Raw genomic sequence first — 12,440 nt, 5'->3', positions numbered from 1 at the left:
GAGTTAGCGGTTCATGAGGTGGACACCGGGAATCACGCCCCATTACGGCGAACACCTTATCGGATCTCTGAAACGGTGCAACAACTCATGCGCCAAGAGATCGATGAGATGTTAAGGCTGGGGGTGATTCGACGGTCAAAAAGCGCGTGGGCTTCACCTGTAGTCCTCGTGCCTAAAAAGGATCGAACCACCAGGTTCTGCGTGGACTACAGGGGGCTCAACGCCATCACAACCTCTGATGCCCACCCGATGCCGCGCATCGAGGATCTGCTCGAGCGGTTGACAAACGCCAACTACATATCCATCATGGATTTGAGTCGGAGATACTGGCAGATTCCCCTGAGCCCTGAGGCGCAGGAGAAATCTGCCTTTATCACCCCCTTTGGACTGTACGAGTCCACGGTCATGCCCTTCGGCATGAAGAATGCCCCTGCCACTTTCCAGCGGATGGTCAGCCACCTGCTTCGGGGACTGGAGGAGTACGCGGTGGCGTACTTAGACGATATTGCCGTCTTCAGTTCCACCTGGGAGGAACATCTTCAGCACCTCCAGGAGGTGCTCAAGCGTCTTCACCAGGCAGGCCTGACCATCAAGCCGGGGAAGTGCCAGAAAGGCATGCGCAAGGTCCACTACCTGGGGCACCGGGTAGGCGGGGGTTCCATGAGTCCGGAGCCAGAAAAAGTGGACGCAATCGTGTCCTGGCCCACCCCCAGGACCAAGAAACAGGTGAAGTCCTTCTTGGGCACTGCAGGGTACTATAGGCGGTTCGTACAGGACTATAGCGCCCTTGCCAAACCCTTGACTGACCTCACCAAGCAGAGGCTACCCCAAACAGTCAACTGGACAGATGACTGTGAGGCGGCTTTCCAAGCTTTGAAAGCAGCCCTGTGCAACTCTCCAGTGTTGAGAGCAGTCGACAGCAGTCGCCCGTTTCTGGTACAGACCGACGCCAGCGAGTTTGGCCTCGGTGCTGTGCTTAGCCAGGTCGATTCGGGGGACCAAGAGCACCCCGTGTTGTATCTGAGCCGGAAACTTTTGCCAAGGGAAGTGGCATACTCGACCATCGAGAAGGAGTGTCTGGCCATGGTGTGGGCACTGCAGCGTTTGCAGCCCTACCTGTACGGGCGCGCCTTCACGGTGGTAACTGACCACAACCCTATGAGCTGGTTGCACACAGTGTCCGGAACCAATGGAAGGTTGCTCCGCTGGAGCCTTGCCCTTCAACAATACGATTTTACTGTAAAACACAGGAAGGGCAGTGAAAACGGCAATGCCGATGGGTTGTCCCGCCGGGGCGAACCCGCTGAGGTGCGCATGGCCGATTACCGAGAGGTAATGCCTCCTTAGCGCCCTCTTAAGGGGGGAGGTGTGATGTACAATGTCTGCAAGATATGTTTTCTGTTGCAATGTGCTAACAAATCCTCCATTTTCTTTGAGAAGCTGCCCGCCAGTGTCTCAGTTACATTGCACTGCAGCAACTTCCCTTCCCCCCGAGTGCCATAAACCAATTTCCTGTCACCCCATTTGGCTTCTCTCAGCCTCAGCTGAAAGAGGGAAAAAAAGTGCGGGAAAGGAAAACTCTTTGTTTGAAATAAAGATTAGAAGTAACCCTTTAAGAGCCTGCCCTGCGAAAACCGTACCAAGTAGAGATATGAAAATCATATTTTTGTAACCTGAACGGTCCCAGCTTCGATACCGCGTATCTTTCAAAGTTCTACCCTGTCCAGAACATGAGATAGGATTTGCGCCCAAATGGACGGTCATATCGCATAGATGTTTGATGTTTTCTTGATAGGCTCATTACGCTGGGAAACATGATACCACTGATGAGTCCATACAAGCTTCTCCCATAAAGTTATAGCTAATCTAAGTTTTGTAGCCAAAACATAACTTGGATAAGAGAGGTGGGATCAACCCAGAATGCACCTCTCCGTGATGTCACATAGGAAAGTCTATAAGGCATTCCCTGGCAGAACCAGCTCAGAACAGCTCAAGTCGTCGTGCTAGAAAGACCCGCAGATGAGCGGAGAAGTGCAGCTCCGCCTCCACCCCCCTTAAAAAGCCACATGGGATGCCAACTGACCACATGTGAGTGTGACTTTCTACCATTTTAATCCTTTTATTTTATACCTGTACTATACCTATTTTATGTCTCAATTTTATAGCAACTTTTATCTGTAATCACTGTCCTCTTTCGGAAAATAAATGAAATAATTATTTAGATCTGTCTCCATGCTCTAAGAATCGAACTATACGCCTTTGATAGATAATCGCTACTAATTCAAGGGGTTTGCCACGGACCCTCTTAATTTAACACTGTGAATTAAGTAACCGTGACTGGTGGCAGCGCGTTGTGCACGGCTATTGCGGCTTGCTGGCAGTCCAGAAGGGTCTTATATTGCTGAATAAGGGTCTGCGGCCACAGCATTGATAATTCCCTTACTGCAGAAGCCTAATTGCCGGTTCACAACAGGCAGCCCGTCCAGCGACCAATTATCCTAGGTGCAGTTCCCTGACTGACCTGAGGGTAAGGGGGCGCCGGAGAGCTGCGAGTTCCAAAGTGGAACTGAGAAAGTGGGATATACATAAATCCCCGCAGTACTTGGAAGGTTGATAGCAGTGGTGGGGCATCCAAAATAAAACCACCCCCGCGGCAAATTGTAGAGCGAGAGTAGCTTGCTGGATATTTTGGTCATATGGTGCCAGTGGTGGGATAACTAAGATAAGCCCCAACCGTGCCTGTGATAGCCGTGTGCCGGCAGTGTGTCTCGTCCCTCCGTCCGCTGATACACCCGTGTCAGTGGTGGGACTGTGACATAGTGGTGACACAGGGTCCGCTGTCCGTCGCATATTGGTGGCAGCGGGACCCCCCGTTAGTCGCCCGTATTTGGACGAACGGCCGTGGGCTGTTCGTCACACAGATGCTCTGTGCTAATTACACATAATGAGTGATGACGCTGATCATAGAGCAGGTGGATAATGGCAGCGCCGGTCATTATAAGCCGTCCATTATATCTGCTCCCGCCATCCCAGACCAGCCATGATAGTAATCCACTGCCTGACTTCCTCATATAGGGCTTTCTGCACTGTGGCCACTTCTTGCAGTGATTTTGTTGTTTGGGCCCTGGACACAGCTGGAAACGACACATCCTGTGATATAATTACAACATAATATAAAGGTCGGAGTCTCTGGACCTGGGGAGGAGGGGGGGCGTCATCTATCAGTGCGAGGGTCACACGGTATAGAGATCGGACAGATCCTGAGTTTGCAGCACAGATCAGCATGCAGTCACCATCTATAGGGGAAAGACCCTGGCACAGAGCCCCCCAGTCAGAGCCAGCGTCCTGTACTCACACGATGTGGGAGAGGTCCAGTGGTTTTTCGGGGTGCTCTGGGAACACCGGATGTGGCATTTCTCTCGTTGGGACGCAACCAAGAGATTTACTGATCGCGTGACTTAACTTCTTCGCTGGCGACTTCTGTAGACATAAAAACCACAAAGGAAACGTCACAACATGCGAGTACTACTACCCCCACCAGACACTACCTCACCTGCCACTTATATCAGCTGTCACTGGGGCGAGGGACAGGGAACCCCACCAGTGAGAGGATCGAGGGACAGGGAACCCCACCAGTGAGAGGATCGAGGGACAGGGAACCCCACCGGAGAGAGGGGCGAGGGACGGGGACCCCACCGGAGAGAGTGGCGAGGGACAGGGAACCCCACCAGTGAGAGGATCTTGGGACAGGGAACCCCACCAGTGAGAGGATCGAGGGACAGGGAACCCCACCGGAGAGAGGGGCGAGGGACAGGGAACCCCACCAGTGAGAGGATCGAGGGACAGGGGACCCCACCAGAGAGAGTGGCGAGGGACAGGGGACCCCATCAGAGAGAGGAGGAAGGATGGTTGATCACAGAGATCAGGACACTGGGGTAAAAGTTCTTGCACATGGCGACCTACTGGACCCCTGCGCGTTTTCCAGTGCAGACACTGTGTGCAGCAGATAGTGTTTTGCTGCTGCTCGCTCCCCGCCTGCATTGTGACCCTGACATAGGGAGCCGATCGCATAGTGAATAGGAGGAGGAGGAACGCTGCCAGACACATGAAGAGAGCACAGAAAGCACAGTGAGGAGAGTGAGAACACCCCGCTGATCAGATGTGTGCAGAGAGCGCCACCCGCTGGTGACAGGCGTGCAGGAGAAGTGACAGCAGCCGTCACTCTGCAGAAATATCTGACTAATTCACGTGGTCCTGGAGGGACTTCTGACCGTACTCACCCCGCGTCCTGCAGAGCATCTCACCCACTACTCCTGCACCACGCTGTACTCCGCAGGCAGAACATTAACCCCTTCATAAACTGGTGATTTTTCCATTTTGTGCTTTTATTTCCTCCATAACCTTGTTATTTTTCCTCCACCGCGCTGAACGAGGACTTTATTTTTGTGGATCGAGTTATAAATGTGAACAACGGTAAATAACTTATCGAATACCGGAAAAATCCACAACTCAGCCGGTGATTTTTGGCATTAATTGTGGGGTAAAAAGGATTCTCCAGGTCAAAGATTACGGCGGGTCTTGTGGAGTGTTCCCGGTATACGGCGGGTCTTGTGGGGTGTTCCCGGTGTACGGCAGGTCTTGTGGGGTGTTCCTGGTATATGGCGGGTCTTGTGGGATGTTCCTGGTATATGGAAGGTCTTGTGGGGTGTTCCTGGTATACGGCGGGTCTTGTGGGGTGTTCCTAGTATGTGGCGGGTCTTGTGGGATGTTCCTGGTATACGGCGGGTCTTGTGGGATGTTCCTGGTATACGGCGGGTCTTGTGGGGTGTTCCTGGTATACGGCGGGTCTTGTGGAGTGTTCCCGGTATACGGCGGGTCTTGTGGGATGTTCCTGGTATATGGCGGGTCTTGTGGAGTGTTCCCGGTATACGGCGGGTCTTGTGGAGTGTTCCCGGTATACGGCGGGTCTTGTGGGATGTTCCTGGTATACGGCGGGTCTTGTGGGGTGTTCCCGGTATGTGGCGGGTCTTGTGGGATGTTCCCGGTATACGGCGGGTCTTGTGGGATGTTCCTGGTATACGGCGGGTCTTGTGGGGTGTTCCCGGTATACGGCGGGTCTTGTGGAGTGTTCCCGGTATACGGCGGGTCTTGTGGAGTGTTCCTGGTATATGGAAGGTCTTGTGGGATGTTCCTGGTATACGGCGGGTCTTGTGGGGTGTTCCTAGTATGTGGCGGGTCTTGTGGGATGTTCCTGGTATACGGCGGGTCTTGTGGGATGTTCCTGGTATACGGCGGGTCTTGTGGAGTGTTCCCGGTATACGGCGGGTCTTGTGGAGTGTTCCCGGTATACGGCGGGTCTTGTGGAGTGTTCCCGGTATACGGCGGGTCTTGTGGGATGTTCCTGGTATACGGCGGGTCTTGTGGGGTGTTCCCGGTATGTGGCGGGTCTTGTGGGATGTTCCCGGTATACGGCGGGTCTTGTGGGATGTTCCTGGTATACGGCGGGTCTTGTGGGGTGTTCCCGGTATACGGCGGGTCTTGTGGAGTGTTCCCGGTATACGGCGGGTCTTGTGGAGTGTTCCTGGTATACGGCGGGTCTTGTGGAGTGTTCCTGGTATACGGCGGGTCTTGTGGAGTGTTCCTGGTATACGGCGGGTCTTGTGGGGTGTTCCCGGTATACGGCGGGTCTTGTGGAGTGTTCCCGGTATACGGCGGGTCTTGTGGAGTGTTCCTGGTATACGGCGGGTCTTGTGGAGTGTTCCTGGTATACGGCGGGTCTTGTGGAGTGTTCCTGGTATACGGCGGGTCTTGTGGGGTGTTCCTGGTATACGGCGGGTCTTGTGGGGTGTTCCCGGTATATGGCGGGTCTTGTGGGGTGTTCCCGGTATATGGCAGGTCTTGTGGGGTGTTCCTGGTATACGGCGGGTCTTGAATGGGAGCTCCCAGTATACGGCAGTTCCTGTGGGGGGCTCCCCATATACGGCAGGTCCTGTGGGGGGGCTCCCCGTATATGGCAGGTCCTGTGGGGGGCTCCCGGTATATGTTAAGTCCTGTGGGGGGGCTCCCCGTATACATCAGGTCCTGTGAGGGTCTCCTGGTAAATGGAAGGTCCAGTGGGGGGCTCCCCGTATACGGCAGGTCCTGTGGGGGGCTCCCCATATACGGCAGGTCCTGTGGGGGGCTCCCCATATACGGCAGGTCCTGTGGGGGGCTCCTGGTATATGGCAGGTCCTGTGGGGGGCTCCCGGTACATGTTAAGTCCTGTGGGGGGGGCTCTCCGTATACATCAAGTCCTGTGGGGGGCTCCCCGTATACGGCAGGCCCTGTGGGTGGCTCCCGGTAAATGGCAAGTCCTGTGGGGGCTTCCCGGTATATGTTAAGTCCTGTGGGGGGGCTCCCCGTATACATCAGGTCCTGTGAGGGGCTCCCGGTAAACGGCAGGTCCTGTGGGGGGCTCCACGTATATGGCAGGTCCTGTGGGGGGCCCCTGGTATATGTCAGGTCCTGTGAGGGGACTCCCCGTATACATCAGGTCCTGTGATGGGCTCCCGGTAAATGGTAGGTCCTGTGGGGGGCTCCCCGTATACGGCAGGTCCTGTGGGGGGCTCCCGGTATATGTTAAGTCCTGTGGGGGGGCTCCCCGTATACATCAGGTCCTGTGAGGGGCTCCCGGTAAACGGCAGGTCCTGTGGGGGGCTCCCCGTATACATCAGGCCCTGTGAGGGGCTCCCGGTAAACGGCAGGTCCTGTGGGGGGCTCCCCGTATACATCAGGTCCTGTGAGGGGCTCCCGGTAAACGGCAGGTCCTGTGGAGGGCTTCCCGTATATGGCAGGTCCTGTGGGGGGCTCCCGGTATATGTCAGGTCCTGTGAGGGGGCTCCCCGTATACATCAGGTCCTGTGAGGGGCTCCCGGTAAACGGCAGGTCCTGTGGGGGGCTCCCCGTATACATCAGGTCCTGTGAGGGGCTCCCGGTAAACGGCAGGTCCGGTGGGGGGCTCCCCGTATACATCAGGCCCTGTGAGGGGCTCCCGGTAAACGGCAGGTCCTGTGGGGGGCTCCCCGTATACATCAGGTCCTGTGAGGGGCTCCCGGTAAACGGCAGGTCCTGTGGAGGGCTTCCCGTATATGGCAGGTCCTGTGGAGGGCTTTCCGTATATGGCAGGTCCTGTGGGGGGCTCCCGGTATATGTCAGGTCCTGTGGGGGGCTCCCCGTATACATCAGGTCCTGTGAGGAGCTCCCGGTAAACAGCAGGTCCTGTGGGGGGCTCCCCGTATACATCAGGTCCTGTGAGGGGCTCCCGGTAAACGGCAGGTCCTGTGGAGGGCTTCCCGTATATGGCAGGTCCTGTGGGGGGCTCCCGGTATATGTCAGGTCCTGTGAGGGGGCTCCTCGTATACATCAGGTCCTGTGAGGGGCTCCCGGTAAACGGCAGGTCCTGTGGGGGGCTCCCCGTATACGGCAGGTCCCGTGGGGGGCTCCCGGTATATGTTAAGTCCTGTGGGGGGGCTCCCTGTATACATTAGGTCCTGTGAGGGGCTCCCGGTAAACGGCAGGTCCTGTAGGGGGCTCCCCGTATACGGCAGGTCCTGTGAGGGGCTCCCGGTATATGTTAAGTCCTGTGGGGGGGCTCCCTGTATACATCAGGTCCTGTGAGGGGCTCCTGGTAAACGGCAGGTCCTGTGGGGGGATCCCCGTACACGGCAGGCCCTGTAGGGGGCTCCCGGTAAATGGCAGGTCCTGTGGGGGCTTCCCGGTATACGGTGTTGTGGGGGGCTTTGCTCCATCACACCAGTTCAGCAGGAACAGGACTTTCTTACACGTCGCATTCAGTTGCTATTTTCTTCTTCTCTTTTTGTCTTCAGGGAGTTGTAACAATCAGATACATTGTAACAAATCTGCAGCTGTGAGAAGAATCAGCGCAGCCTGGAGTCCAGGACCGGAGAAAGCGGATGACGGAGCCGGTGGGGCAGGGTGGGCCGGGGAGGAAGCCTGGAAATGCCCCGCAGACCCCACTAATATTGCATGCTAGATAACCCCTTTCTGCAGACACCAGGAAGGGGCCACACATTGGGGGCCCCAGAGTGACATGTGGCCCCCAGCAGTGCAGAGAGGACGACTCACCCAGGACGAGTGCTCCTTCATCTGGTGCTGGTTGCTGTGCGGCCCGCTGGCGTGGCCCTTCCAGAAGCAGCTCTGGCACAGCTGGTAATGGTGGCACTGCTGGCAGCGATAGCGGAAGCCCATCATACTCTCACAGCGGCAGTACGAGCACTCCACCGGATGGAAGACTGCGGGCAGGAGAGACGGGGTTAACGGGGGCGGAGCCAGACAGAGCGAGGGTTCGCCGCGCAGCATGAGGGCCGGAGTGAGGATCCGCCAAACACCAGCCGGCGCAGAGAGGGCAGAGCCAGGAAACGCAGAGGGGGCAGAGCCTGGGGCCTCAGAGGGGGCAGAGCCAGGAAATGCAGGCTACGCACATGGGGGCAGAGCCAGGAGCCTCAGAGGGGGCAGAGCCAGGGGTCGCAGAGGGGGCAGAAAGAGGGCTGTAGAGGGGGAAGAGGCAGGGGCCGCAGGCTACGCAGCAGGGGCAGAGCCGGGAACCACAGGATACACAGAGGGGGAAAATCCGGGGAACACAGAGGGTGCAGAGTCGGGGGTCACAGAGGGGGCAGAGCCAGCAGCCACAGAGGGGGGCAGAGCCAGCGGCCACAGAGGGGGGCAGAGCCTGAGGCAACAGAGGCAGGCAGAGCCTGGGGCCACAGGAGGCAGAGATGAGGGCTGCAGAAGAGGCAGAGCTGGGGGCCGCAGAGGAAGCAGAGTCGGGAACCACAGGATACACAGAGGGGGCAGAGCCGAAAACCGCAGGCTAAGCAGAGAGGACAGAAACAGGGGCTGCAGGCTACGCAAAGAGGCAGAGTCAGGGCCGCAGAATACGCAGAGGGGGCAGAGCCGGGAACTGCAGGCTACTGAGAGGAGGCAGAGGCGGGGGCTGCAGAGGGGTCAGAGCCGAGAACCACAGGTTGCACAGAGGGGGCAGAGTTGGGTACTGCAGAGGGGGCAGAGCGGGCAAAGCCAGGGGCTGCAGAGGGGGGAGAGGTGGGTGCCTCACAGAGGGCTGAGCTGGGATCCGCAGGATCCGCAGAGAGGGCAGAGCCAGGGGCTGCAGGCTACGCAAAAGGGCAGAGTTGGGGCCGCAGGATACGCAGAGGTGGCAGAGCCGGGGGCCGCAGAGGTGGCAGAGCCGGGGGGCCGCAGAGGTGGCAGAGCCGGGGGGCCGCAGAGGAAGCAGAGTCGGGAACCACAGGATACACAGAGGGGGCAGAGCCGAAAACCGCAGGCTAAGCAGAGAGGACAGAAACAGGGGCTGCAGGCTACACAAAGAGGCAGAGTCAGGGCCGCAGAATACGCAGAGGGGGCAGAGCCGGGAACTGCAGGCTACTGAGAGGAGGCAGAGGCGGGGGCTGCAGAGGGGTCAGAGCCGAGAACCACAGGTTGCACAGAGAGGGCAGAGTTGGGTACTGCAGAGGGGGCAGAGCGGGCAAAGCCAGGGGCTGCAGAGGGGGGAGAGGTGGGTGCCTCACAGAGGGCTGAGCTGGGATCCGCAGGATCCGCAGAGAGGGCAGAGCCAGGGGCTGCAGGCTACGCAAAAGGGCAGAGTTGGGGCCGCAGGATACGCAGAGGTGGCAGAGCCGGGGGCCGCAGAGGTGGCAGAGCCGGGGGGCCGCAGAGGGCGGAGAGGCAGGGGCTGCAGAGGGGGGAGAGGTGGGGGCCTCACAGGGGGCAGAGAGCAGGGAACCGCAGACTTCGCTGAGGCAGAGCCAGTGGCCACAGGATACGTAGAAAGAGCAGAGCTGGGGGTCGCAGGCTATGCTGAAGAGGGGGCCGCAGCCATACAAGTACTTGCTTCAGTACTTCCAGCAGCACAGAGTATTCACTGGTCTCACTCACCGTTCTCTACATGGGCCAGCCGATGCATCAGAGGTAACCAGACGAGGCACTGAGGAGGGGGGTCGGCCATGACGGTGTCTAAGAACATGTTCAGGGCGATGATCTTCTGCAACACACAAGAGCAATTCACTGACTGACAGCAGCAGAAACACTCAGACATAAACGCAGCGCCGCCATACACACTGCAGCCTCCGTATACACACCGCAACCTCCGTATACACACCGCAGCCTCCGTATACACACCGCAGCCTCCGTATACACACCGCAACCTCCGTATACACACCGCAACCTCCGTGTACACACCGCAGCCTCCGTGTACACACCGCAGCCTCCGTGTACACACCGCAGCCTCCGTGTACACACCGCAGCCTCCGTGTACACACCGCAGCCTCCGTGTACACACCGCAGCCTCCGTGTACACACCGCAGCCTCCGTGTACACACCGCAGCCTCCGTGTACACACCGCAGCCTCCGTGTACACACCGCAGCCTCCGTGTACACACCGCAACCTCCGTGTACACACCGCAACCTCCGTGTACACACCGCAACCTCCGTGTACACACCGCAACCTCCGTGTACACACCGCAACCTCCGTGTACACACCGCAGCCTCCGTGTACACACCGCAGCCTCCGTGTACACACCGCAACCTCCGTGTACACACCGCAACCTCCGTGTACACACCGCAACCTCCGTGTACACACCGCAACCTCCGTGTACACACCGCAACCTCCGTGTACACACCGCAACCTCCGTATACACACCGCAACCTCCGAATACACACCGCAACCTCCGTATACACACCGCAACCTCCGTATACACACCGCAACCTCCGTATACACACCGCAGCCTCCGTATACACACCGCAGCCTCCGTATACACACTGCAACCTCCGTATACACACCTCACACTCATATACGCACAGCATTTTATCTTAATTACCCAGATGTCTATTTTCCGTAATCCAGGAGGCATAGACTCTTAACTATATGTTGACGCTCTTGTATTTGTTTGTTGGTCAAGAACCATACACTGCTGTCACAGGAGTCTTAAACGCTGATTTTCTATATTTTTGAATGGCTGATGTTTGCCTCTTATATCAGCTCCTACAGCTTATTGTCTGCTATCATTCCAATACAATAATACAGGGTCATTGAGCAATGGACGTTTGCTTAATACGTTGAATAACCATTGTGTGGGTCCTGTGGCTCGTCGACTTGCAAAACAGAGGAGTAAAAACTATGCAGATTGATTAAATAGTCAAACAATGTGAGTTAATCTCATCACATCTTCCTCTTGACCTCTGGATCCTGGCTTGAAGGACAACAGTTGTGAGCCACATAAGTGGGATAGGCCTCAATAACAGATCAGCTAAGAGATCCAAAGAACCAGAAACTCTTTACAAAACCGCAGCCAGGAACACTCTACAGGACAGCAGCCAGGACATCATGGCTCCATCATGAGGGACATAGATTTGACATTCTACAGGATGCCAGCTTAGGGGACCACGGCCCCAGTTGGAAGAATATAGATCTGCTCCATTGACCATCACTGAATCCTCAGAGACGTCTTGAAGAACCCAGGTTGGGACAATCGGGTCTCCTGGCCACATACCTCACTGCTTTTGGTTAGCTTCTGGCGAGTCAGCAGAGGGGTAAGACTCTAATGTGCACCATCTTGGGAAGTATTGCCACACTGTGTGACCCTTACCCTGTGTTGTCTGAGTAGTATTACACACACGATAAAAGGAAAGTAGGAATTCTGTACCATGTGCCCTGCTCCATGGGGCTTAAGCTAGCTGTTTAGAGCACCCGCTGACCCCTGTGTCTTCACATTATGTTTGCAGCGGTGGGATACTACATAGCCCGAAGAATCCAGGAGAGCTGCACGGGACTGGTGTTCGTACACACCGTTAAAGAGGTCCACAACCAAAAAGGCATACAGACAGACCCAGAAGACCATAGGTGAGGCATACATAGCAGGTTTCGGACGCTACCATGTCCTCCAATAGCACTAGCTTGGCCTTGGGAGGAGGACCGGAGGGGACATACAACCGCAACAAGAAAAGGCGGCTACAGGAGTTGTGCCAGCTTTGACAGATCGAATACAGGGCCAACGACACTGAGCCAAATTTGATACAGGAATTGGTCCGTTGGAATGCCCAGAACATCATGGAGGACAATGAAAACTCAGCTGAAGTGAACCCAGAGGAATTAAACTGCATGCCAAATCCAGGATCCAGTGGTAGTCTGGAATCAAATACCCAATCACCAGCAGCCCGAATCCAGGAATTGTTGATTGCATTGGGACCCGGAGCCTCAAGTGAGGAAAGGGCTTGTGTTATTGAATCAGTTTCGGGAGTTCCAGTACCCCTACCACCAACGCCGGACCCTATCTCCATGATGGCCCATCACCAAGGAAATCATCTTCGCTACAGAGATGTGCCAGTGTTTAATGAGTCCAACACAGAGGCTGATCAACCTCTGCAAA

The 12,440-nt window shown here is 56.5% G+C and overlaps 1 protein-coding gene across 10 annotated transcripts in view; it reads right to left on the bottom strand.

Annotated features, from left to right (window-relative positions):
• DTNB (dystrobrevin beta) overlaps positions 1-12,440 on the bottom strand; it is a 136,864-nt gene that overhangs the window by 48,596 nt on the left and 75,828 nt on the right. For 9 of the 10 annotated variants that reach the window (XM_073562040.1, XM_073562036.1, XM_073562039.1 and 6 more), the window contains exons 7-9: positions 9,952-10,057; positions 8,125-8,291; positions 3,356-3,480 (exon numbers count right to left, since the gene is read on the bottom strand). In XM_073562040.1, the coding sequence (XP_073418141.1) occupies positions 3,356-3,480; positions 8,125-8,291; positions 9,952-10,057 (398 nt within the window). The remainder of the gene's footprint in view (positions 1-3,355; positions 3,481-8,124; positions 8,292-9,951; positions 10,058-12,440) is intronic. The other variant, XM_073562032.1, reaches the window with a different exon arrangement.

The sequence above is a fragment of the Dendrobates tinctorius genome, unplaced genomic scaffold (assembly GCF_039654945.1).
Source record: "Dendrobates tinctorius isolate UK_male_01 unplaced genomic scaffold, ASM3965494v1 ptg000332l, whole genome shotgun sequence".
In the NCBI taxonomy this organism is placed as follows: domain Eukaryota; kingdom Metazoa; phylum Chordata; class Amphibia; order Anura; family Dendrobatidae; genus Dendrobates; species Dendrobates tinctorius.
The sequence above is the reverse complement of the archived record's forward strand: the minus strand, read 5'-3'. Positions and strand labels throughout refer to the sequence as shown.